This window comes from Ascaphus truei, chromosome 2, assembly GCF_040206685.1.
Source record: "Ascaphus truei isolate aAscTru1 chromosome 2, aAscTru1.hap1, whole genome shotgun sequence".
In the NCBI taxonomy this organism is placed as follows: domain Eukaryota; kingdom Metazoa; phylum Chordata; class Amphibia; order Anura; family Ascaphidae; genus Ascaphus; species Ascaphus truei.
This window is the reverse complement of record NC_134484.1, coordinates 473769884-473795359: the sequence shown is the minus strand read 5'-3', so window position 1 is coordinate 473795359 and position 25476 is coordinate 473769884. Positions and strand designations below refer to the sequence as shown.

At 45.4% G+C, this 25476-nt stretch overlaps 1 protein-coding gene across 6 annotated transcripts in view; it reads right to left on the bottom strand.

Annotated features, from left to right (window-relative positions):
- Nucleotides 1–220: 220 nt before the first annotated feature.
- The window catches only part of LOC142488328 (uncharacterized), a 40663-nt gene continuing 15407 nt past the window's right edge, over nucleotides 221–25476 (bottom strand). For all 6 annotated transcript variants that reach the window (XM_075588700.1, XM_075588699.1, XM_075588704.1 and 3 more), the window contains 3 exons: nucleotides 24850–24963; nucleotides 20011–20124; nucleotides 221–5676 (listed from right to left, as the gene is read on the bottom strand). In XM_075588700.1, coding sequence (XP_075444815.1) covers nucleotides 2561–5676; nucleotides 20011–20124; nucleotides 24850–24963 — 3344 coding nt within the window. In that variant the 3' untranslated portion in view covers nucleotides 221–2560. The remainder of the gene's footprint in view (nucleotides 5677–20010; nucleotides 20125–24849; nucleotides 24964–25476) is intronic.

The window sequence follows — 25476 nt, the reverse complement described above, 5'->3', positions numbered from 1 at the left end:
GAATGGACTGGTGGAACTGGATGATGTATCCATATTGTTACCGTTGCGGATAAGACGCAAATCCTAGCTGACAATGGATTAGGAAAGGAACACTCCCAAATCTATATCCACATTGAGTCCTAGGGGAACCGGAGTCTTAAGTTAATGGATCCAAAAAGTTTCCCTCTTCGTAAGAGAAAGTTGGCGTCGCACCACCCGAACAAAGGCAAAGTAGAGATGATAACTCCAAAATTACGTTTAATTGACCATAAAAAAAGAGGCAAAAACGGGCCAACATGTTTCGCGCTGCAAGCGCTTTATCAAGGTCCCTATTTGTGTAACCCTCAGTTCAGAGTTTTTAAGTGTAACGCGAACCCGGAAGTGAATTGGTCACCCCTGTCAGAGCAAGCTAAACCAATCAGCCACCGGTTCTGACGTCCACCTGAACACACACAGTTAATTTCAAACATTCACAAACACTTTACAAGAAACAAATTGCAAATAGTTACAGAATCACAATAACATAAGAAGCGAATACATTTGTTGCATACTGTTCTGTCTCATTTGCAATCGTCTGTCACTAACAAATAAAAAGGTATAAAAACAATTCATTAAGCTAAAGAATTATAGCCTCATGCACATGACATGATTGGAGAGATTTGTCAGAACAACCCCAAGAACATTTCTATGCAAAAAAAAGGCTCTGGTTGGATTTGTGATTTAGATAAATCAATCACCTTAACCCTCATGCATCCTATTAAGCTTATAACCGACCCAAAAGCAAAGAATGTCTATATGCATGATTAATGACATCTCAGACCACTTAAGGATATAAAAACAAAAGGATTTGTAATCACAAAAAAACATGCAATTCATCAAGACTATGCATAGACAATATAAAAATAGAATGAATATTAGAACTTTTCACCTATTTTGAAGATCAATGAAACTGTATATACAAATTAATTTTAACATTGCATACATTCTAATGCTGACAACAGCTATCTGTCATCTGTCATCCTTATTGGGTGTATCATGAGGACGCCGGGTATTGGTGTATATACTATACACAGAGAAAGAACAGGACAACTCTATAGCTGAGGTGTATACACGATACAGAGAATGAACAGGACAACTCGATAGCTAAGGGAAGGAGACACTCCAGTGTACAAAGAACCTACTTTGTGAGTTAGTCTCACACATGGCCGGGTGAGTACAGCAAAAAATTAAAAAATATTACACACTGCTACCACACTGAGTTATTTTTCATTTGATTTCATTGGTGCAAAACTGTCACTGATCATTGTTTATTTGTATTCTTTTCTCTTGAGCTCCCCGTATTCTATTTCCTTATTTCAACATATTTGTATAATACATGTTTCATGGCTCTACACCCCTGTTCACGTCCTATGGAAGTGTAGAGATGTCACATCACATGTAGCTAGTATCATTCCTTCCTCCCATTTGTAATTATCCAACGCAATTAATATACCAGTAGCATCTTTTAAGTATGATTTCTGGGACTTAACGTATTTGTGTAGGTAAACATCAATGTACTCAGATTGGAGGTTAGGGAGTTTATAGCCGATATTATCGTAGTTCCAGAAGGATTTGTCAAAATTTTATGGATCTTAGGTATGAAATAGAAGATTGTGAGTTGGCTTCTCCTTTGATAGATATGTAAATTCTTTTTCCTTTAAGATCCTGATAACTTTTCACGTTATGAGTAGCTCTTGTAACTCATTAGAGAATTGATTTGTGGGGTCACTTTTCAATTGGATATATGTATCTGTATTCCCCAGAATTCTGTTAGACTCTCCCACCCCTACTTCTCTTTTACCATACCCACACCTACTATTTTCTCATTTCCACACCTGCCCCAACTTCTTTGTCAGACCTGCCCCTACTTCTTGCTCTCTCTCTCTCTCTGTCAGACCAACCACCACTCCTCTCTGCCAGACTGTCAACCACCCTTCTCTCTGCCAAACCTGGCACACTGCTCTATCTGAACTACCCATCCCAATCCACCCCTTTTGCCTGATCCACCCCACCTTGTACTCTGCCAGACCTACCCCAAATGTTCTCTCTTCAAGACTCAGTCCCACTCCTCCCTGTCAGACCCGCCCCCACTCTTCTCTGCAAGACCAGCCCCCACTTTGATCTGTAAGACCCACCCAATTCTCGCTCTGTGCCAGACCTGCCTTCACTCCTTTGCTAGAGCTATCCCCACTCCTTTCTCTCTATTCCAGAACTTAATTCACAACTCTCTCTGGCGACCCACCCCCTCCTCTCTCTGGAAGACACACACGACTCAGCTCTCTACAGTTGGCATATATAAATATCATAGTAATAAATAATGGTAAGTATCGAGATACCAACCACTTTTATTAGCACGACATTATTATCTTATCAGTATGTTGCCCAACACTAATCTGAAAAAGCAAATTTATCCCCTGTATAAATTTAGTTCCTGTATGAATCCTCTGATATGTGAGTGAGTTGCAATTATAAGAAAAGCTTTTCCCCCATTGTGAAAGGTTTCCACTCTGTATGAATCTTCTGGTGATAAAAGAGATTGTTCTTAATACTGAATGGTTTCCCACTCTGTACATGTGAACGGTTTCTCCCCTGTGTGAATCCTCTTATGTGTGAGCAGGTTGCTCTTCTGTGAAAAGCTTTTTCCACACTCTGTGCATGTGAAAGGTTTCTCCCCTGTATGAATCCTCTGGTGATCGAGAAGGTACCTCTTAGTACTGAATGGTTTCCCACACTCAGCACATGTGAAAAGTTTCTCCCCTGTATGAATACTCTGGTGATCGAGAAGGCACCTCTTACTACTCAACTGTTTCCCACACTCAGCACATGTGAAAAGTTTCACCCCTGTATGAATCCTCTGGTGAACGAGAAGGTACCTCTTAGTACTGAATGGTTTCCCACACTCAGCACATGTGAAAAGTTTCTCCCCTGTATGAATCCTCTGGTGATCGAGAAGGCACCTCTTACTACTCAACTGTTTCCCACACTCAGCACATGTGAAAAGTTTCTCCCCTGTATGAATCCTCTGGTGATCGAGAAGGCACCTCTTAGTAGTGAACGGTTTCCCACACTCAGCACATGTGAAAAGTTTCTCCCCTGTATGAATCCTCTGGTGATCGAGAAGGCACCTCTTAGTACTGAACTGTTTCCCACACTCTGTACAATAAAAAGGTTTGTCCGCTGTGTGAATACTCTGGTGTGAAAGGAGATTGCCCTTCAGTGAAAAGCTTTTCCCACACTCTGTACATGTGAACGGTCTCTCCCCTGTGTGGATCCTCTCATGTATGAGGAACTGGCTTTTCCATGAAAAGCTTTTTCCACACTCTGTACATGTGAAAGGTCTCTTCCCTGTATGAATTTTCTGGTGATAAAGCAGATTGTTCTTAATACTGAATTGTTTCCCATACTCTGTACATGAGAACAGTTTCTCTCCTTTGTGAATCCTCTCATGTGCGAGGAGGTTGCTCGCCCATGAAAAGCTTTTTCCGCACTCTTTGCATGTGAAAGGTTTCTCCCCTGTATGAATCCTCTGGTGATCGAGAAGGTACCTCTTAGTACTGAACTGTTTCCCACACTCTGTACAATTAAAAGGTTTGTCCGCTGTGTGAATACTCTGGTGTAAAAAGAGACTTCTCTTCAGTGAAAAGTTTTTTCCACACACTGAACATGTGAACGGTTTCACCCCTGTGTGAATCCTCTCATGTGTGAGGAGGTTGCGCTTCCATGAAAAGCTTTTACCACACTCTGTACATGTGAATGGTTTCACCCCTGTATGAATCCTCTCATGTGTGAGGAGGTTGCTCTTCTGTGAAAAGCTTTTTCCGCACTCTGTGCATATGAATGGTTTCACCCCTGTATGACTCCTCTGGTGAATGAAAAGGTAGCTCTTAGTACTGAACTGTTTCCCACACTCTGTACAATGAAAAGGGTTGTCCGCTGTGTGAATACTCTGGTGTGAAAAAAGATTGCTCTTAAGTGAAAAGCTTTTTCCACACTCTGTACATGTGAACGGTCTCTCCCCTGTGTGAATCCTCTCATGTACAAGGAAGTGGCTTTTCCATGAAAAGCTTTTTCCACACTCTGTACATGTGAAAGGTTTCTTCCTTGTATGAATCTTCTGGTGATAAAGCAGATTGTTCTTAATACTGAATTGTTTACCATACTCTTTACATGAGAACGGTTTCTCCCCTATGTGAGTCCTCTCATGTGCGAGGAAGTGGCTTTTCCATGAAAAGCTTTTTCCACACACTGTACATGGGAAAGGTTTCTTCCCTGTATGAATCCTCTCATGTGTGAGGAGGTTGCTCTTCTGTGAAAAACTTTTTCCGCACTCTGTACATGTGAATGGTTTAACCCCTGTATGAATCCTCTGGTGATCGAGAAGGTACCTCTTACTACTGAACCGTTTCTCACACTCTGTACAATTAAAAGGTTTGTCCGCTGTGTGAATACTCTGGTGTGAAAGGAGACTTCTTTTCAGTGAAAAGTTTTTTCCACACACTGAACATGTGAACGGTTTCGCCCCTGTGTGAATCCTCTCATGTGTGAGGAGGTTGCGCTTCCATGAAAAGCTTTTTCCACACTCTGTACATGTGAAAGGTTTCTTCCCTGTATGAATCTTCTGGTGATAAAGCAGTTTTCTCTTAATACTGAATTGTTTCCCATGCTCTGTACATGTGAACAATTTCTCCCCTGTGTGAATCCTCTCATGTGTGAGAAGGTTGCTCTTTTGTGAAAAGCTTTTTCCGCACTCTGTACATGTGAATGGTTTCACCCCTGTATGAATCCTCTGGTGATCGAGAAGGTACCTCTTACTACTGAACCGTTTCCCACACGCTGTACAATTAAAAGGTTTGTCCGCTTTGTGAATATTCTGGTGTGAAAGGAGATTCTGCTTCAGTGAAAAGCTTTTTCCACACTCTGTACATGTGAACGGTTTCTCCCCTGTGTGAATCCTCTCATGTATGAGGAAGTGGCTTTTCCATGAAAAGCTTTTTCCACACTCTGTACATGTGAAAGGTTTCTTCCCTGTCTGACTCTTCTGGTGATAAAGCAGTTTGCTCTTAATACTGAATTGTTTTCCATACTCTGTACATGTGAACGATTTCTCCCCTGTGTGAATCCTCTCATGTGTGAGGAGGTTGCTCTTCTGTGAAAAGCTTTTTCCGCACTCTGTACATGTGAATGGTTTCACCCCTGTATGAATCCTCTGGTGATCGAGAAGGTACCTCTTACTACTGAACCGTTTCCCACACTCTGTACAATTAAAAGGTTTGTCCGCTGTGTGAATACTCTGGTGTGAAAGGAGATTCCCCTTCAGTGAAAAGCTTTTCCCACATTCTGTACAGGTAAAGGGTTTCTCCCTAGTGTGGGCACAAACGTGTGTGAGAAATTCCCTATCTAATGAGAAGCTTTTTCCACACTCACAACAGACAAAAAGCTGGCCATCTCGCTCATATCTTCTGCTTGACCCATACTTAGACCCAGTTTGTACTATGTGCTGTACAGGGCCGGTAAATTCACCATCATGGGGCACCGATTCTTTGCACTTATCCAACATGGGACAGGAATCATGTTTTGTTGGCACTTCTGGGCTGCTCTGGGTCAACCCGCTTCTGGACTTATCAGGGCTCCAGTTTTGCTCCTCATTCAGGCAGTTCTCTAACAGAAGGAAACAAAAAAGACAGAAATCAAATGTTTTCAAATCTGTAAATAAATGACTGAAAACAAATTACCATTCCAAAATACTCTGCATAATTTACTTTATCGCTACTAAATTAACAAAATGTTCTCTTCACTCCTGGCCTTAAAATGGTGGCCCTGGACATCCAGTGGCCCCCAATGACTGGTTGTGGTCCTAGAGACTTGACATTTTCTTTCTGGCAGCTCTCACACTGAATTCATTTTGATACAAATTATATAATTATTTATTACTGTACTGATTATCTAAGTGTACATGATATCAACCCATCCAGACAAATCTATAATGTAAAGATAGGTTGGAGAAGTCTACATAGGCACCTAAACCAGCCCCAATTGCTCCATATTGTTTCAGTCAAAAAATGACACATAAAAATGATTATTAATCCTATTTGCCAAAAATGCAGCCTTGCTGTAATATATGACTCCTCCCGTCCCTTCTCACATTCAGGCTGTTGTAAATATTGCCATTATTCCCTCCGCTATGTTTCCACAATCTGACCTTTTCTAACATGCTCATGCATACCCTCATATCCCCACTATTGCAACTACTGCAACTTTAACCTCTCTGGCCTTCCCTCATCCCAACTCTATACTTAATTTATTACTTTCATAAAAAACAAAACAAAAAAAACCCACTGTGGTTTGAATAATATCCCTTTCTTTTTGGTCTGTCTCTGCTGTACTTCTCCTGAGGTCCTTCCAGTGGCTTCCCATTAAAACTCTGCATTACTAATAACATTCTCCTTTAAGGCTCTACCTTCTTCTATACCCTCTTGCATTTCTCCAAACCCCAGGGGAGCGATGATGAAGGCCATGTAACGAAAAACATTACATAGTGCAATAATGCTACAGTAAAAACAGTGAAAGTGTGGAACATTTTAAGGGAGCTCCAAAATTTTCAGGAGGATGCCGTCATTTGCGTACGGCGAAACGCATAGAGCGTGGCTTGCGGAAGGACTCAGAGAGAGGCATCCCCTGATGGCTCCTGGGGTGAATTCATGTGACCAGAAGTGACGCCAGAGGAACAAGACGGATGCGGAAGTGACTGACCGCGCGGGCGGTAGAGCGGTGAGACCGTAACTTACCACAAAGCCACACAATGAAAATAGGAGATGAGGCACACAGATTTAAAAAAAAGTGAACATTTATTTAAGCATACACAACGTGTCGACCTAATAGGTCTTTGTCAAGTGCAAGAACGTTGCCGCAGCCGATCGTACATTGAAGGGAGCACCGTTAACTGTATCAATCTCTTTATTATATTGTGGTGTGCCGCATTTATTCCTTGTTTTATTACCACAAATATATGTAGAAGCACATGCACACCGCTGGTAGGTGCTGGAGGGGAGTACTTATCTGCCGGTGCGCTGTATCCAGGGAGGTCCAGACATCCCAAAAGTACTCGAGCAAAGGAATGGAAGCAGGCACATGGTCTTTCTAAAGGTGCAGTTTATTGTGCCACCAAAGGTCCAACGTTTCGGCAAATAGATTGCCTTTATCAAGGAGAGGGCAATCTATTTGCCGAAACGTTGGACCTTTGGTGGCACAATAAACTGCACCTTTAGAAAGACCATGTGCCTGCTTCCATTCCTTTGCTTTATTACCACAAAGCCACACCATAAACTTACCCTGCCCATTACTCACTTTCTTATTATTGCTGATCCTACTACCACACGCCATCCAGGGACATCATTGCCACTGGTTGGATTATTGCTTCTATACTTCTACTCAATTGTGAGTAGGAATTTTGGAGCTCCCTTTTATAATTTCACTTTCACCGTGTTTAGCATTATTGCACTATGTAATGTTTTTCTTTACATGGCCTAAATCATTGCTCCCCTGGGGTTTGGAGAAATACATTGGTCAAGACTTTTGAAACAGTCTGTTTTAAGGGTTGAGTGAAGTCTGTTTGCCTATTTTATTATTTTTATGTTTTGGTGGTTGTGACGATCGTGAGGGTTTGGCCCGGGATTAACGGGGTTACCCCCCAATGGCCCCCTCTAACCGCGCCAGGGAGACAAGGGGTTAACTGGGTTGAGGCCCAGAAATGTGATTTAACCCTTGTTATAACCTGTAAATGTATTCTCCCCTGTTCCCCTGTCCCATTGTAATGTCTGGTTTTAATCAGTGTCTGCATAACACACCCACTGGGACTTAAGGGGTTAATGAGCTACAGTTTAAGAAAATACCCCGGAATTGTGTCTTTTCAGAGAATCTGGACTTCAAAAGGCTTAATTGAAGTGGAATGTGAAAAGCAGAAGGGTTTTTTTTAGTGTACAGTATGTTAATACCTGTTTTCAGGCAGCTAATGTGGATTGTGAGCATTATAACTCACACTTACAAAGGCCTCTGATTAAGGAGGTCTGGACTTAAGGGGTTAATCTTATATGCAGTGCTGAATAAACAGTTACCTGAAAACTGGTAATTTGGGAACGGAGTAAGCCAGCACCCTGAGTCTTGGGGTGCAGCCTCAGGGGAACCCCCCAAGTACACACATATTAAAAATATAACTTTGTCATAAGGGGAACATATATTTTTGATAAAGTGCCTTTCTGCAGTTTTTAAAATGTCCAGAACCAAATGCTGTGACTCATATGAGTCTATTCACTTGCCTATGCAAGCTTCCTCTCTGGAAATGCATATCAAAAGGCAGGTGTGAATGGGCCAGCTGGATGCTACATAGGACATCTTGCTGGAAGTTAATAGTCCTGATCAAAGGGTAATTACCTAATTGCTATGCGGGACCCAGGAAGCTAGAGTGGGGGTGAACCTTATAACTCACACCTTACAGCAAAAGGTATCCTGCCAGCAGGAAATCGGATTGAGTGACCTTATTAAATATAAGAATATTATGAGATGTCCTTGGCTGAACATGCTAAGAATTACATATGTGTATTCGTGGGATTTAGCCCATTTTTTTGAGTCTAAACACTGTGTATCTAACCGCTACTAAGTGCCAGATATTAATATCTCTATTAATTTTCATATTACACTGTAATGTTTGGTCTCTCTGAGAGCGCCAGGAGTGACGGAATGTATTAATATGTCTCACCTGCCTGTATGTATTACTTAACTGAAGTTAGGAAGGGATTTGCAGTAAATATGAAATTTTGGTTGAGTTCGGAGAACCTGCCACCCCCCTGTTATGATAATGAGCAGGAAAGGCTAGAATTTACATCGCCTGGTCATCAAAGGCTAAATTGCTAATTGCTTATGCTTGGCCCAACTGACCAAAGGAACTAACCAGTTTAAGTGTAACATTTCACACTGGTCAATGGAAGTCCCAAGTCAGCTTCAAAAGCTTCAAAGGGACTTTTGCCAGATGGCTCGGCGCCGTCACTGGTAAGTAAGGGTTAAAATGATTTATAAGTCAAAGCCACCCTTTTACCCATTGTCTTCATGGAAAGTCTTCATGTAATGTCTTGATGCCTGCATGCAAAGGCTTCATGTTCTGCATGTGTCCTGCATGTATTGCTGTGATGTCAACTGAAATATGGGAGAAATGGCCCAGTCTGTATCCTGATGGCCTTCTGTCCTAATCTTTAAGTAAGTGTCTATATTTTGCTGTTATTTGTACATTTTTTGTGTGTTCACCTGTCCTAAGGAATAAATACAATTTGTTATATCTAAGTCCCGTCCCAGTTCAAACCCAGGTATATATATATTTATATATATAGTTTTTGGTGTAAATTACAGCCTGTCACAAGCTACCGTGACAAGCTTGTAATTAACTGGTGGCAGCTGGCGGGACTGAACTGGACCTGGATTACAGTATTCTGCGGGGTACTGTGATCCAGTGGGAACTTGATGGTAATTGCGAGTTCCTGGGACTAAAGATATTGAACACACAGTGTACAACATATAACACAAGATATGGCACCTCCTCACTGTTCCCCTACTTTTGAGAAGCATTGCCTCCAGAACCAAAGTGCCGGCCATCCATCTGACTGGAGCCGGGCACTGAGACCGGAGGAGTGCATCAAGTCGGCGCGGGGACCAGCAGCCAGCAAGGCTGAGAGAGAGACAGCAATCGGTGAGCATGAAACCCGGCAGGCTGAGCAAAGATCCACAGCTGCAGCTGCTGTAACCATCACACCGCCCGGAGAGCAGGGAAGGGACCCAGCTCCGGGACGGCAGAGACTTGTGGAGGGAGCGGGTGGTCTTGGAAACCACGGCAGTCTTGCACCAGGAGAGGTATTGGTCGTTGCGGCGGCCAGTCCATTTTACCCAGAATTGCTGGCCCTGATGTTTGCACAGGGAGAGATGTCCCCGGCAGAGCGGCTCGAGCAGCTGAAGCTGGCAATGATCCGACCTGCTTATCCCCTCCCAGAGCCCGGTGCTCCAGCAACTCCGCTCTGGACTCCGTTGCCCCTTGCTGGGGTTAGTCCACCGGCGGCAGAGAAGCTCTGGAATGAGCCCGGCACTCAGGCAACTCTGCTCTGGACTCCGTTGCCCCTTGCTGGGGTTAGTCCACCGGTGGCGGAGAAGCACCGGCAGTTGCTGCGGCACTGCCAACAAATGGGCCACAATAATGCCCAGTGCCCTGACAGTGTGCGGTCAGGCGAAGAAGCCCCTCAGGGCCAACGCTCACGAGCTGCGGAAAAGATGACCCAGTTAGCGGCATCCTCTGAATGCTCCCGCCCAGCCGGGGTGACAACCCTCCTCGGGACGTCTCCTGGAGAACCTGGACGGGCTGCATCAGCAACAGCGGCCGAGAGCAGCGGCCATCTACCTGATCCCGGCGGAGAACCAGCGGCGGCGGCAGAGAAGAAGCCGCCACTCCGGCATCCTGCCGGCGGCAGTTTTATTTGGGGGGAGGGACAGGGTTTGCGGGAGGGGGTTATTTTACCAAGTTTGCATGGAGCTGTGTTCCTCCACAAAGACCTGGGACCCTTGTCCTGCACCGTTTTACCTGTACCCAACCTGGGCGCTGTTGCGGCAGCGGCCCGGTGCTGCCCAGCCCAGATGGGGCCGGCGGCGGCCGCTCCAGTCCCCCTGCAATTGGGACCAACGAAGGCGGCGGTCTCTGCGGGGACCAGCAAGGTAAGCCAGACCAAGTCGCAGACTGACTCTGACTTATGTTTCCCTATGACTGTACCCTGTTGTTTCACTATAGGGGTGACCGGGGGGTGGCAGGAGATAGGGGTATCAGGGGAGAGGAAGGAAGGGCAGTTTGTAGGGCAGCCAGGCTTCCCCATTACCTGGGCGGAGCAGCAAGGGGACTGTCAGTTAAGAGCCTCACTGTTGCAGCCTTGCTATGGGCTGGAGGTATCCGGGGTTGTGGCAAAGTTAGACCACCCCCGGATTACCTGCCAGCCAGGAGCTAAGGTGGGTGCATCTGCACCAGCAACCCTGAGCTCATCCCCGGTAATGGGGAGACAGTGTCAGGGAGATGGCCTCACTCAGGTGTCCCTAGGATCCAGGTTAGAATTAGCTAGGGAGAAGCGGAGTGAGGGAAGGCTGCAGGTAGGTAGCCAGCCTCAGATCTCAGTGAGAGAAGGAGGGCTAGTGGTAGCCAGGGAGGGAAAGCAGCAGGTATTGCAGCTAGAGTTTCCAGTTACCCTGGCAGAGCCTCAGGGGGTGTCTCAGATCAGCAGCCCCCTGTTGCAGCCTGGCTATGGGCTGGGGGTATCCGGGGCAGTGGCAGGTTTGTGCCACCCCAGGGATACCTGCCAGCCAAGCGCTAAGGCGGTTGCATCTGGAGAGGTGCCCCTGAGCTCATCCCTGGTAAGGGGGAGACAGTGTCAGGGAGATGGCCTCACTCAGGTGTCCCTAGGACCCAGGTTAGGGTTAGCTAGGGAGAAGCGGAGTGAGGGGAGGCTGCAGGTAGGTAGCAAGCAGCAGGAGTCATCAGCAGAGGCTGAGGTGCTGGGCCTAGGGGAGGCTAGGCAGAAGGTCCCTTGTCCTGACTGGCCAGGAGTGACCCCCCTAACAGATTCCCTAGGGTTCCCAAAGGAAGGGCTGTGGGTAGATAGGCAGCCAGGGAGGAGAGTCAGGAGTATAGCGGAGCAGCTACAGGTTGGCACAGAGCCAGGGCAGGTAGGGTCCCTACAGACTAGAGACATAACCCTGTCCCAGACTTGGTTGACAGGAAAGCGACGGTCTGTGCTGGATAGCTGGTCTCCTGTTGGTGCAGAGATATGCCAGTCTCTGGGCAATGTGCAGCATAGTCTGCACAGGAGCCCTTTTCACCATGGACTTGGTTCACAAGGCACTGGGTGGGGGGCAGAGGGAGGCAAAGGAGAATGCCCGGCTTTGCAGGATCTGGACTTTACAATCCACTGTGTACTGGTCATGGCCGGAGGACAATTTTGCCAGGCCAATCCCTCAGGACGTATTGAGTGCGTCAAGGGCGCCAGTGGTATCCCAGGGCCAGGGGGAGGCTGCGGGGGTACCAGGCCCCCTTGAGCGGGGGAGGTTTGACGATCGTGAGGGTTTGGCGCGCCTTCCCAGATTGATGGGCAGCAACAATTGCTTTTCTAAGATCATTGCTGATGACTTTCCTCCTTAGCATTGTGTTAACACACCTGAATGCTCCAGACCAGCAAAGTGCTAAAACTTCGGCTTTTATAGAGGTGGTCACACTTGCTGATGATCAATTAATCAAGGGCATTTTATTAGCAGCAACGGTTTGCTACTTAGCATCTCAATTCCTATGGAAGCAGTAAGATTGTACTTATCGACATGTCTACAAAGTACATAATACAGGACCTGATCACCAAAGGACATATAAGAAAGCCAAGATAAAAATATGCTTTAAAATAGTGTGTGTGTGTGTGTGTGTGTGTGTGTGTGTGTGTGTGTGTGTGTGTGTGTGTGTTGAGCATGCGCATTTTAAGTGAAACGACTGTGTTTTGTCACTGTTTTGTCACAGAAATTGTATTTGTGAGGGTGATGTTTTTAATTAAAAATCAAAACAATTTCAGTGACAAAAACGCAAAGAAGTTTGACTTAGAACGTGCGTGCGCAGCCCATACCCCCCCCCCCCCCGCGCCCGGTTTTACCTATTTGCACTTCTATATGTATAGTAACTGTGACTTCCTCGTGTTTCTGTGTATCTCTGTGTGTTTCTGTGTATCTCTGTGTGTCTGTGTCTCTGTGTGCGCTGAATCTGTGCCTGTGCGGTGTCTGTGCGCGCCCACACTTACTGCGCCGAGCCGGCGGCAACGTCTCCAGTGCATTCGTACCGTGCGCGGGAGGCCTTCGCATGCGCGCCGAGCTGGCAACACGGATGGCCTCTTCTGCCAGCAGTGACGTCACTTCTGTGAGTGCAGTTCCGTCACCAAGAATGTGATTTACTCCAAGGGAAATTTTCATTTATTATTTATAAAATGTTTTAACGGGAAGTAATACATTGAGCGTTACCTCTCGTTTTCAAGTACAGGCCTCGTTTTACGACGTTTCCTTTTACGACGAAAGGCTTATCCGACGCTTGTCAATGCATCCCTATGGCCCGTTTTACAACGCCCGGACGGCTTATCCGACGCTTACGGCGCTTACAAAAATTGCTACAAATGAACAACCAGACGGCTGCAGGCTAGGGAAATCATTCTGAACAGTCTGTGTGAAGGTTTGGTGGTGTATTTTAGGCCCTAAACCATGGCTGATCAAAGCAAAAAGCAAAGTACTGTTAATCCAAAAAAGAATAGAAAATCTATTACTTTGGAGACTAAGCAAAACATAATAAAGCGCTCTGAGAAAGCAGAGACAAACACAGAAATTGGACGTGCCTTGGATATACCTCGCACAACTATTGTGACAATAATCAAAGACAAGGCAAGAATCTTGGAACAGATTAAGGGCTCAGCACCTATGCAAGGTACAACAATAAGGCAACGTGCTGGGCATATTGCTGAGGTAGAAAAACTCCTCATCATATGGCTGGAAGATCAATCCCAGCGTCATGTGCCCATTAGTTTAGCCTTTATTCAGGCCAAGGCTTGAGTCTGTATGAGGACATTAAGCAACAGCATGGAGAAGGGACCACTGAGGAAACGTTCACTGCAAGTAAGGGCTGGTTTATGCGGTTTAAAGAGAGGGCAAACTTGCATAACATTAAAGTGACCGGGGAAGCTGCTAGTGTGGATGAGGAGGCAGCTAAAACCTTCTCTGTTACATTGGCCAAAATTATAGAGGACGGTGGCTATTGCGCACGTCAAGTGTTCAATGTTGATGTGACTGGGCTCTACTGGAAGAAAATGCCCAGTAGAAGCTACATTGCAAAAGAGGAAAAATCTATGCCCGGGTTTAAAGTTGCAAAGGACAGGCTGACTCTTCTGCTTGGATCAAATGCTGCAGGTGATTTCAAGCTAAAACCTTTGCTTGTTTATCATGCAGAAAACCCTAGGGCATTCAAGGGTTATGCAAAAAGCACAATTCCAGTGATTTGGAAGTCCAACTGTAAGGCATGGGTAACAGGGAGCCTTTTTGAGGACTGGTTCCAGCATCAATTTATTCCAGCTGTGCAATTATATTGCATGAACCAGCACCTCTATTTCAAAGCATTGCTGCTCCTGGACAATGCTCCTGGCCATCCCGTGTACCTGGATGACCATCATCTAAACGTCATGGTGGTGATCATGCCCCCCAACACCACCTCATTGATACAGCCGATGGACCAGGGTGTTATCGCTTCCTTCAAGGTCTACTATCTCAGGCGAACATTTGCCCAGGCCATCAGAGCAACCGATGTGGAAGGTGGTCCAACCTTAAAAGAATTTTGGAAGGGTTACAACATTCTCCATGCAGTGAGAAACATCGGAAAGGCATGGAATGAGGTGAAACAATCCAATTTAAATGGTGTTTGGCGTAATTTGTGCCATGATTTTGTGTCTGATGTCCAAGGCCTTACAGAGACTGTTGCAGAAGTTACAGAAACTGTTGTGCAAATGGCCGGAGATCTCAACTTGGAGGTGGAAACCGAGGATATTGAGCAGTTGCTCGCCTCACATTCTAACGAGTTGAGCACTGAAGACCTCATGCAATTAGAAGAGCAAAAAATTGCTGAAGAGGAGGCCCACCAACCTGCTGATGTGGCCCAGCCACAGCCACGTAAATCATTGTCAAGCAAAATGTTGGCTGCGGCATTCAAGCACATTGATAGCGCACTGGCCATATTTGAAGACAATGACCCTAACATTGAACGGAGTTCAACAGTCAGTCGTGGGGTGTCTAACGAAATCAGCTGCTATAGAGAGATCTACACGCAGAAAAGGAAAGGATCTGTCCAGACTTCAATGAAGAGATTCTTCAAGAGGCCGAAACCTTCAACTCCACCTACATCACCTCCAAAAAGTCCGTTGTCTGTTGAACATCCCCCCCACCCCCCCAATCATTTTCCTCCAATAATTGATGTGTTTTTTTTTGCTCATGTACATTTCTGTACAGAATACAGCATACATTTATCTACTTGATGAAGAAGCATCTACAGCTTCGAAACGCGTTGGATGAATTTTAGAGGCATTGGCACCTTTTTCTAGCCCCTATACAGTATTTTTATTGTCATCATCTATTGCGGCATTGGACTTTGAGCTGCTATTCTGATTGCGATTCAGCGCGGCACCTGTGACGTCACAGCAGTGCGCAAGCGCCGGAACTACACACCACGCGTTTTTTACGGTGATCCGGATGCAGAAGGAGCTTCCCAGGCACACATGTGCATGACGGAAGTAAGGACTGAAGTACTTTCGCAACAGGCTGAATACCACGAGTCCCGCAGACGCCACGGCCAGTGGTAAAATCCAAACAGCTCAAGGGCTGCAGCTGCCATCCGTGAGGGTCCCACAGAGTGAGAGACGCCACTGACAACATACAGGAGACAGCTGCTGCACCAGTGGGATATACTTACCCAGATGACTACCATGTGGTAACATTGTGCTTATGTTGCACAGATATGCTCTAATTGTTCTACATTGATGTACGCCTAATACTTACCATTTTTAACACCAATACAATTGTATTTAATTTGCTTCACTACTGGCGTTTTGCGCTCTTCTTTTTGTTTTCTTCTAGGGTAGAGTTGACTATGAAACCAATTGGATTGGCAATGGCTGGGGCACCAAGTCTTAGGAACTTAGATTGCAGTGTCAGGTCCACATTGGCTGCTTAGTTTTAGTTTGAGGAGCGCTTGTGTAATCTCCTCTTCAGATACTGGGAAAAATGGAAAATTGTGAGTAGTGTTGGGAGAGGGTGGGGCTATAGGGGTACTCTCAGAATGAGGTTTATGTTTGTGGTTTAGGTTGCGTTTCGCTAATAAGTTAGTAGCGCACCCCATAAAGTAATAATTATTGTATACAATGATTATATCATATTCTGCATAGTGGAGCATGGGTATCACAGAGTTTTAAGAACTCGGATTGGATAAAGTCGAGCGCAGAATCGGGGTCGGGAATTAAGTTGATTCTGTACCAAGGGCAGTTGGTAAGGTCTGCCAGAAACTGTTGTGGGTTAAAGTTTCTAAATGTTCTAGTGAGGAGAACTTTAGGGCTTGATTGAAGTGGTTTCATTTTCCTTACACAGTACACTATTGCATGGTTACTGAAAATGTCAGGAAGGATGCCAGAGGATTGGATTCTGCTGGGATTTGAGGTGAGAATCCAATCTAGCAAGGAATGGTTGTGAGATTTCAAGTTTGTCCATGTGGGTTGGGAAATTAGTTGCGTTAGGTTAAGTGACTTGAGTTGTATCTGGATTTTGTTTTTAGGGTTGAGCCAATTGTAGTTGAAATCCCGAAGAACTGGCAGCTCACTCTTCTCAATCAGAGAGGAAATTAAGCCAGGAAACTGGTCAGAACAGTCAGGAACTGAACGGAGAGGGGCTTTAGGGGGGCGGTAGATGCCAGCAACCAAGACGGTATTAGAAAAGGGGAGACAGATTTTGCCAACTAGGATTTCAAAAGAGGGTGGACTTGGGGGGCAATTTAACAGCGTAAATTGTAAGTTGTCTGCAATATAAAATAACACCCCTCCTCCTCTCTTTGTCCTATCTTTCCTAGAAATGGAGTATCCCTGAATGGCAATATTTGCAGAGGGTTTTAGGGTTAGCCATGTTTCTGTGAGAACGATGGCTTTGGATTAATTCATAAGGCACCATACCCTTAGTACATCCAGTTTGGGAAACAGGCTCTGGATATTTATATGGGCGACAGATAGAGTACCCCCTTCAAGTTCCAAAAAGGTCTATGTTGTATGGGACAGAGTTGAAAAGGGAGGGCCTGGGTTAAGTTCAATGTCACCTGCTATAGAGAGTAACAGTATGAGTAGAAATTTGAGTCGTTGTTTTCAAGTTGTAAATTTGTGATGTTTGCCATTAGAGTAAGCAGTGGTTGGTGTGCTGGTTTTCAGAGTTCTCCACCAACATTCAGTAGATAGTGCAAGGCTTTTGCATAATCCAGGGTATATAATGATATTGGGTGTGGGCCAGGAGGGAGGGGACTGCAATGGAGAGAGAGTAACATTTCCATGAGGCTACAAGAAAGAACCTTAAGGTGTCAAGGGCTTGTGTTGTAGATCCCGCAACGTGGGACCCTGTTGCTGTTCTTGCCCTCGCTGGGACGCATGGCCTGGCTGGACCTCAAGCCAGGAAGGTACTGTGCACCAATGCAAGGGGAGAGGGTAATGCTGCCCTCACATCCACTGGGAGGGATTGCTCGCTGGACACTGGGTTACAGGTGCCCGAGCACCCTAGGTACTATTGGGGTTAGCTAACCCAGGACTATTATTGCACTGTTGTAATTGTGTTTGTATTGCATTGCTGTGTTGCACATTGGTGTCTGTTGCTATACTGTGGGATCACAGTAAAGACGTATTGCATAACCTGTGCGAGTTTGATTTCTGGGTATACAGCATAGGTATACCGGTTCCCATGAGGAGCTATCCCACCAACGCTGGGAACCTTGCGAGTGAAGGCGCTGCACCCATTCACCCCAAATTCCCCACATGCGGAGGCTTAGTCCCCTGTAAGCCAACAGGTAGCACCGTAGCGCATAATGCCTGCATTTTCCCTTAGGGGTAGAGAAGGGGTTTTACATTTGGAGGCGCTGCTGAGATCCAGATCTCAGGTGCCCTGAACCAAAATGAAACCAAATTAAACCAAAAGTATTACCATATTTGTACCGTCAAGACGGGAGGTCCACCAGTGGGCCATGGAGTTCCAGGTACCTCCCTGCCACGTGGGGCCGTCGGCCATGTCCTGGCCAATATCCATTCATACAATGTGTGCCTAGCCCTGTGGGGGTTGCCAGGGTTAGCCACAGTTCAGCCCCTGGGCCAAAAGTGGGACCCCACTTCTACGTGGAGCATGGTCCTAGTTAATGCCCATTGTGATTTAAGCGAGGAGGGTGGGTCACAAGCCCTACCAAGTGGGTGTCCTATTATCTACCTCGCGCTGATAGTCAAAATGGAGGACCCTAGCCCAGGGCCAGTCCCTAACTTGGACGTAGGAACTGACCTTCCCCCTTTCCCAGGAGGCCACTGCAAGAGTGAGGCTAGCATAAAGTCCAGGCGAAGCAGACGATCTGGCTGCAGCGGCTCTGGCTCTGAGGGAGAACCTGCGTTTGGAGAGGCAATGCAGCTACTGGTTGACAAACTTGCGCAGTCATCACAAGCCCACCACTACCTCAAGCTAAAGGCTCTCTCTGGAGTGTGGCCCACGCTGTTGGGAGAAGAAGAGTTTGAGGAGTGGAGAGACCATGCGGTACAAGTGTTGCCAAAATGGTCCTGCTCTGATGCAGTCAAGAGGCAGTGGATCGTGGCATGCCTGTGGCCTCCGGTCGCCAATATAGTTCGGTTGTACCGCGAGTGTCATGCGGAGGCCGACGCCAAAACCCTGATCCTGGCCTTAACTAAAGCTTACGGCACTAAGGACAATGCCATTGCTTTACTGGCCCAGTTCCACACCCTCAAACAAGATGAGGGGGAAGAATTATCGGCGTTCCTTCGACGGCTTCAATTGGCACAATGGACCCTGATCTCAAAGAAGGTCATCCGAGGGTCTGATCTAGATGACTTTCGAACCAAACATTTTCAGCGGGGAGCGTTGCCTACACACCTGATGGCTCCTAGGTTCAGCAGCACCATTTCTACGGAGTATCCTCCTAACTTTGAAGACTTAATGTATCAAGTGCAAGATCAAGAGGTTATCCTGCGGTTCCAAACCCCCACCAAGGCTCGATACCCTAAGCCACGGGCAGACAGGGCCAACTCTGCGAAAGGAGCAGTTGGCGAGAAAGACCCCACAGCAGCAAGTACTCCAGAACCGCCCCGACAGGCTCTCTCAACGCCTGCTCGAGCATCCCGAAGCCTGGTTCTTTTCAGTCCAGGACTCTAATGTACCTGTCACTGCTATGAGTGTGGGGGAGAGGCATATATAAGGAGAAACTGCCCTCAGAAGGTAACTACCAAGAGTCAGTGGCCTTGACTTTCGTTACTCACACAGAGGTTCAGTCGCCTGACGAACGGAGGAGTGCGGCACCTGCCAGTCCAGAGAAGGAGCTCCCAGCTGACCTCACCAGTCGAATTGGCCCCACAGCACTGATCTGAGTACTAATCGAAGGAATTTATGCTTCGGCCCTATTGGAAACCGGGTCTCAGGTGACCATTGTCTACTGATCCTTCTACGACCGTCATCTGCAGCATCTACCGCTGAAGTCGGCGGAGAGACCATGACCGTATGGGGCCTCAGTAGCCAGATTTACCCAATCGATGGTGTGATCAAGGTAGAGATGAACATACCCCAACTCAATACCAACGTGGTCCATCCCATGGAGGTGGAAGCACTGATATGTCCAGAACCCGGAGAATACACGAGTGCACCCTTAGTGCGCGTGCACGGACGCACTACGGAGAGCGCTGGCGCACTACGGAGATCGCTGAGGCGACCACGTTTTCAAAAGACAAACTTTTCTGTCTTTTCAAACGATGGCCGTTTAACGTCCAAGTCTCTTGAACGCTTCAGCCAATGCGGGCGAACCAGCTTCGTGACGCGTATGCCACTCCTCCCCAATCACCTGCAGCCAAGTTCACAGATCGCTGGGGTTGCAGTTTTCCCAAATGCGCTACATCCCATCCCATTGATGGTCAGAGACTCATAACTCTGCATTTCCAACCTTTATACTTATTTGAGAGAGAGCCATAGTGCTCCTCTACCTCTGCTGCATGTGGCTTGTTCTAGAACACCCAGCATATCCAAGGACTTCCAATGAGAGGTAATTAACCCTGAATATTCCCGAAAGGTGACCAAACTACCTGGTACTAGATAACCTTAATCTACATAAAAGTATGTGGAGGTACTCACCATCGACCGGAAATGTAACCATTTCACTCTTCATTGTGGTTAGATGATCCTCAGTGTTCAGCTCTTCTCTCTCTGACTTAATCTCTAACCTCTCCGGTACAATCACTGGGAAACCTGCAAAGATGAAAAGGAAAATACATCATGTAAAGCTGGGAGTAGAACCTCTTCTTGTGATATCACTTCATAGACATACTTTATACTGATTCCTGAGGGGAGAAGTAATTGATTGTACTTAATTATTAACCCTGAGTGATGAAGATTATCACAGAGTGCTAAACACATGTTGGAGTTTTTGGTGCTCACAATGTTGAAACCTCAATAATAATCATGGACGGCCCTCTGCGGATTCAAACTTAACATGTTAGAGAGAGGTCCTCCCAAGCCTGGCCATACTGCCCCCTTCTACATTATTGCTGGCAGGACTATCATAGACCCAGTATCACAAGCAAGCTGCAACTCTTCTAAAGTAAAGTTTTTACTTTCTACCTTTCTGAAGATGATACAGGAATTCCAAATTGTCCAGAGTCACAGTTAGCAACATATCTCACGGATCACATCGTGTGAGATCTTTTGCTAGCTAAGACCATGGTGTTATAGTGATGATCACTTTATACTGTATACGGGGCAAGGACCCTACAGACCACCTACAGATGCAGCGGCCATTACTTTAACAAATTACGGCGCCGTTTTCGTGTACGCTGCTGTACTCCACGCGGCAATAACGCGGCCAATCACCCCAGGCACACGTGTTTATCGTGGTTGCTTTGTTTGAATTTCATGGATTGTGGGCAATTAAATGCAATGAATTGTAATGTGTACAGTACTGTGCCACTGTGTCAATTTCAGGTGTTTAAAAGCTAGAACACTAAAATGCCATTTTATGCACTCGCATCTTAACGCGGTACGGTTGGAAGAGATCGCGCACCATCACATGGGTACTCCCAGGTATACACCGCGTGATTTGTTCGAATAATGGCCGCTGCATCTGTACGACTCGAGGTTCCATTTAGAGGCAAGTAAGCAGTCTCCCTCTGAGGACCCGGGAAGGTGAGTATATGAACTCCATATGTGGACTCGGATAGGATCTGCTGTTGATAGTATTTATCCTGTCTACAAGCAATGCACATATAACCTACCCAGCCTAGAAATATTTCAAAGCAAGTATATACCAACCTCACACTGATGATACCCATCATGGTTGAAACATGTCTGTGAGTGGTTTGTACTTGCTTTGCTAGTCCCATGCTGTGCTTAAAAGCTGTGTGAACGGCAATACATCTGCTTGAATGGGCTCCATGTGAATGGATATTCCCGGCAAAAGGCGACACGTGTGCTAATTTGCATTTCATTTCCCAGAATCCCTTGCTGCAGTGGGAGCACTGTATGCTAGGTAATAATGGTTGAAAGGCAGGGTTGCAGACTTGTCTAAGACATGTGAATGTGCTCACAAGTTATATTATTTATTGGCTATATGCTAACGGTGGAGGTTTTTTGTTGCCTTTTTCACCCACCATAACTTAATTTTTTTTTATACACACACACACACACACACACACACACACACACACACACACACACACACACACACACACACACCTTTTGTGCTAGGCGTCTTTTTCCTTGAGCACTGGACAGTCCTTGGTTACCCATTCTGAAAATGAACCTGCTGCCCAAACTGGATGAACTAAGGGCATGGTGCCTCGTACATAAGCTTAAAGCCATAATTCTCACCAAGACATGCCAAACTCTTAAAACCCTCTATGTTTCCATTCAGGGATACTCCATTTTTAAGAAAGCTAGGTCAAAGAAAGGAGGAGGGGTGTTATTTTATATTGAAGACTACTTACAATTTACACTTGTAAATTGCCCCTCAAGCCCATCTTTTCAAAGGCTAGTTGGTAAAATGTGTCTCCCCTTCTCTAAGCCCATTATTATTGCTGGTATCTACTGTCCCCTTAAATCCCAACCACAATGCCTGACGGATATCCCTCTTTTTTGGCCCAATTTCCTGAGTCATCCCTCTACTTTGCCATACAATATGCCATACTTTGCCATACTTTGTACTACAATTTAATATCACACGTCATTTAAAAATACTCCATGAACTAGATTGGCTATCCCTTGAGTCCAAACACAAAATATTTTTTTTCCTTTCTTGCCTTCAAATACTTTCTGGGCAAGCTACCCGGCTACCCAAACACACAGATACCCAGCAAGCTCTCAGAAACCCCCCAAAATATATATATATATATATATGCATGTCAAAAGTAGTGCTACTGGACGTGGCTAATTGTATAAAACAAGAAACAAAGAAGTCCAGAGCAACATCCAATGTGACAAAAATACACAGTGAAATACCGATATATCTCTTGAAAAAAGGGTCCTTTAGTTTACCCTTTGGCCAAAGCGTTTAAGCCTGCGAGCTACTTTCAAGGCATGACCATAATATCGCAGTTCCTAACACTAACACGCTACCCGACTATCTAAAAAACCCTACCAAACACAGCTCTTATCACCTGAGATAAGACTCCAAAAAACTGTGCACGGTCCTAAGGTTCAACAAGGAATACAGTCGCTCCTTTTTCTGTTACCGTGCATCGCACGTCTGGAACAATGTACCAGAGACTCTCAAAACTGCCTCCAGCACAAGTAATTTCAAGACTTCAGCTATCGCACATTGTAATCTTGTCTGTAAATGTTACATATGCCAATAATCATTATCTCCAACTGTCCATTAAATGTCTGTAAATTGAATGTATCATCTCTGTTCCATTAATGTAACAATGTATTGTCACCATAACTCTGTGCCCAGGACATACTTGAAAACAAGGAGGTAACTCTCAATGTATTATTTCCTGGTCATTTTATTTATAAATACATTTCACATTTGACTCCTTCACATTCAAAATGTAGCTAAAAATCTGTTTTTTCCTCTGAAACATTGTAACGAAACACCCTTTCCTCTGTCCCTCCGCTGCTGCTAGAATCACTGTATTCGCTCCTAAGGTCGCGCTTATAGTGCCGTCGATGGCGACGGCGACATGTCGGCTGACGACACCCGTCGCCGTCGTCACCGGCAAAGTTATATTTCGCCGGGTGGCGGCATCGCGAGTTTCTGGCGATTTGATTGGTTCAAGGGCTGTCACATGACACGACAGCCCTTGAAAAATAAAATGTTCCCGGCATCAAGTTTTCGCGACGTCGCATTGTCGCTGTCGCAGTTATTATAAGCGTACGCGGCGGCAATGCGTTTGTTTTCAAGCGACGTCGCGTCGCCGGCACTATAAGCACGGCCTAAATCTGTCTCACTGTCTCTCCTGGTGAAATCCGTTTCCTGACTTCCTATCAAATCCCGTATTACTTGCAACATTCTCCCCTGTCTCTTTTAAGGCAACTGTATATACTCTTCCGCCCCTCTTTACATCCCAGACCTAATGTCTCACTATACCCCTGCCCGACTCTTGCGTTCTGTTTAAAGATGTCTTCTGTATACCCTTTTTGTATCTGAAGTCCTCTCCTGCCTAAATCCAGTCTCACTCACTGACCCACATGGCTGGAATGCCCTTACCCCTCAATATCCAACTAGCATCCTCTCTCCACCTTTAAGACCTATCTTAAAACAGACCTCTTTAACAAAGTATGTGGGTATCACTTCTGGCTCATACTATACATCGACCTTGACCGGTTACCAGAACACCCTCCAACGGACTCTAAATTCTTCCTACTTACCACTTAGATTGTAAGCACTTTAGGGCAGAGACTTTTTGTCCTATTGCTACTTTTCTGTAAGCTAGGCCTAGTTTTGAGCAGTAGTAAATCCAAACTTTTAATTTGCTGCAACCATCTAGTGGACCCAACGATCCACATTCAAAATGAGCCCATCGAGACTGTAGACCACTTTACCTACCTTGGAAGCAATATTACTGGAAATGGAGACATCTCATCAGAAATCAACGCTAGGATACAAAAAGCTACAATTGCGTGGGGCTCACTTAAGAAACTTTGGGCCAGTAAAGTCATACGCTTAAAAGACAAAGGTCTGCATTTACAAAGCTGTTATTCTACCGACTTTATTATACGGTTGTGAAACCTGGCCGGTAAAGGTGACACACCAACATAAACTGGACTTATTGCAAAATCAGTGCCTGCTCCGACTAACAAAAAACAAATATACTGATAGGACGTCCAATGCGGAAATTTGCTGAAAATGCGACGTTTCCGAAAATGTGCCATTATAGAACATAGACGGTGGCGTTGGTTAGGCCATACATTGCGGATGCAGACATACAGAATTCAAAAAATAACCCTAATGGCTGAACCTGGTCCGACATGGAAACGACCGAAGGCTGGCGTTAGGCTTACAACATTGAGATACTTTAAGCGAGAAGTTGAGGACCTGGGTATGCGCCCTTTCAACCTTAGCCGAAGAACACTTAATGAAGACTGGTTATACCACCTAACAACTCTAGCCCAAGACCGCAAACTATGGAGACAAATTTCCGTTGAAGTCACCTATACCCACCCGGGGTGAAGAGGCAAAAACAAAAAAAAAACCTTTTCTGTATGTAGAGCTTTTCCCCATTATGTGATATATTACTATGTCACATGTATTACTGCTGTGAAGCGCTATGTACCTGGATGGCGCAATATACAGATATACTTACAACAATAATAATCTCAATATAACCTTAGATAAGTTATGTGTGTATTTTTCCCATTAGAACGTGTAGCTTGTATTTTATCCATGCTTTCATGCTGTTTTCCCTAATATTGTAGACATTTTAGTCTATTTTTTTAAACAAATTGAATAAAGACATGTGAGGGTGTAAGGGTACTTACCACCAACAGAAAATGGATCTATTTCTCTCTTTATTGTGATCAGATTATCCTCAGTGTCGGTATCTTCTGTCTCTGACTTAATCTCCAACCTCTCCGGCACAACCACTGGGAAACCTGGCAACGAGGAAAGGAAAATCCATCATGTAAAGCTGGAGGGAGGGAGGGCTCTTCTTCTGATATTGGTATAATATAACACCTCTAGTAAAGAAATGTTACTCACCCTTCTGGCACAAAATAGCCTTTTCCCATTGCAACCCCCTGTGCCTGCAAGCAGCACATGACATTGCCCCTTCAATTGTTATGCTATGCAGGACATTGCCCCTTTAACAGTTATGCTCACGAATGGACAACCGGTGAGAGAGTGAAACATTGAATTTATTTATAAAATGTTTTACCAGGAAGTATTACATTGGGTGTTACCTCTCATTTTCACGTATGTCTGGGAGCAAAAAACAGAAACACTAGGCGCTTACCCCAAGTTACGAAACAGAAATAAAATAATATAGTGTAAGGTAATAGATAATTAATAACTCCAATGGGTTATCTCTGAAAATAACAAAAGACAACCTTCGATCCCCTCTGCTTCAACCCGGTGTAGGGATCATCCAAATCCCATAAAGATACGTA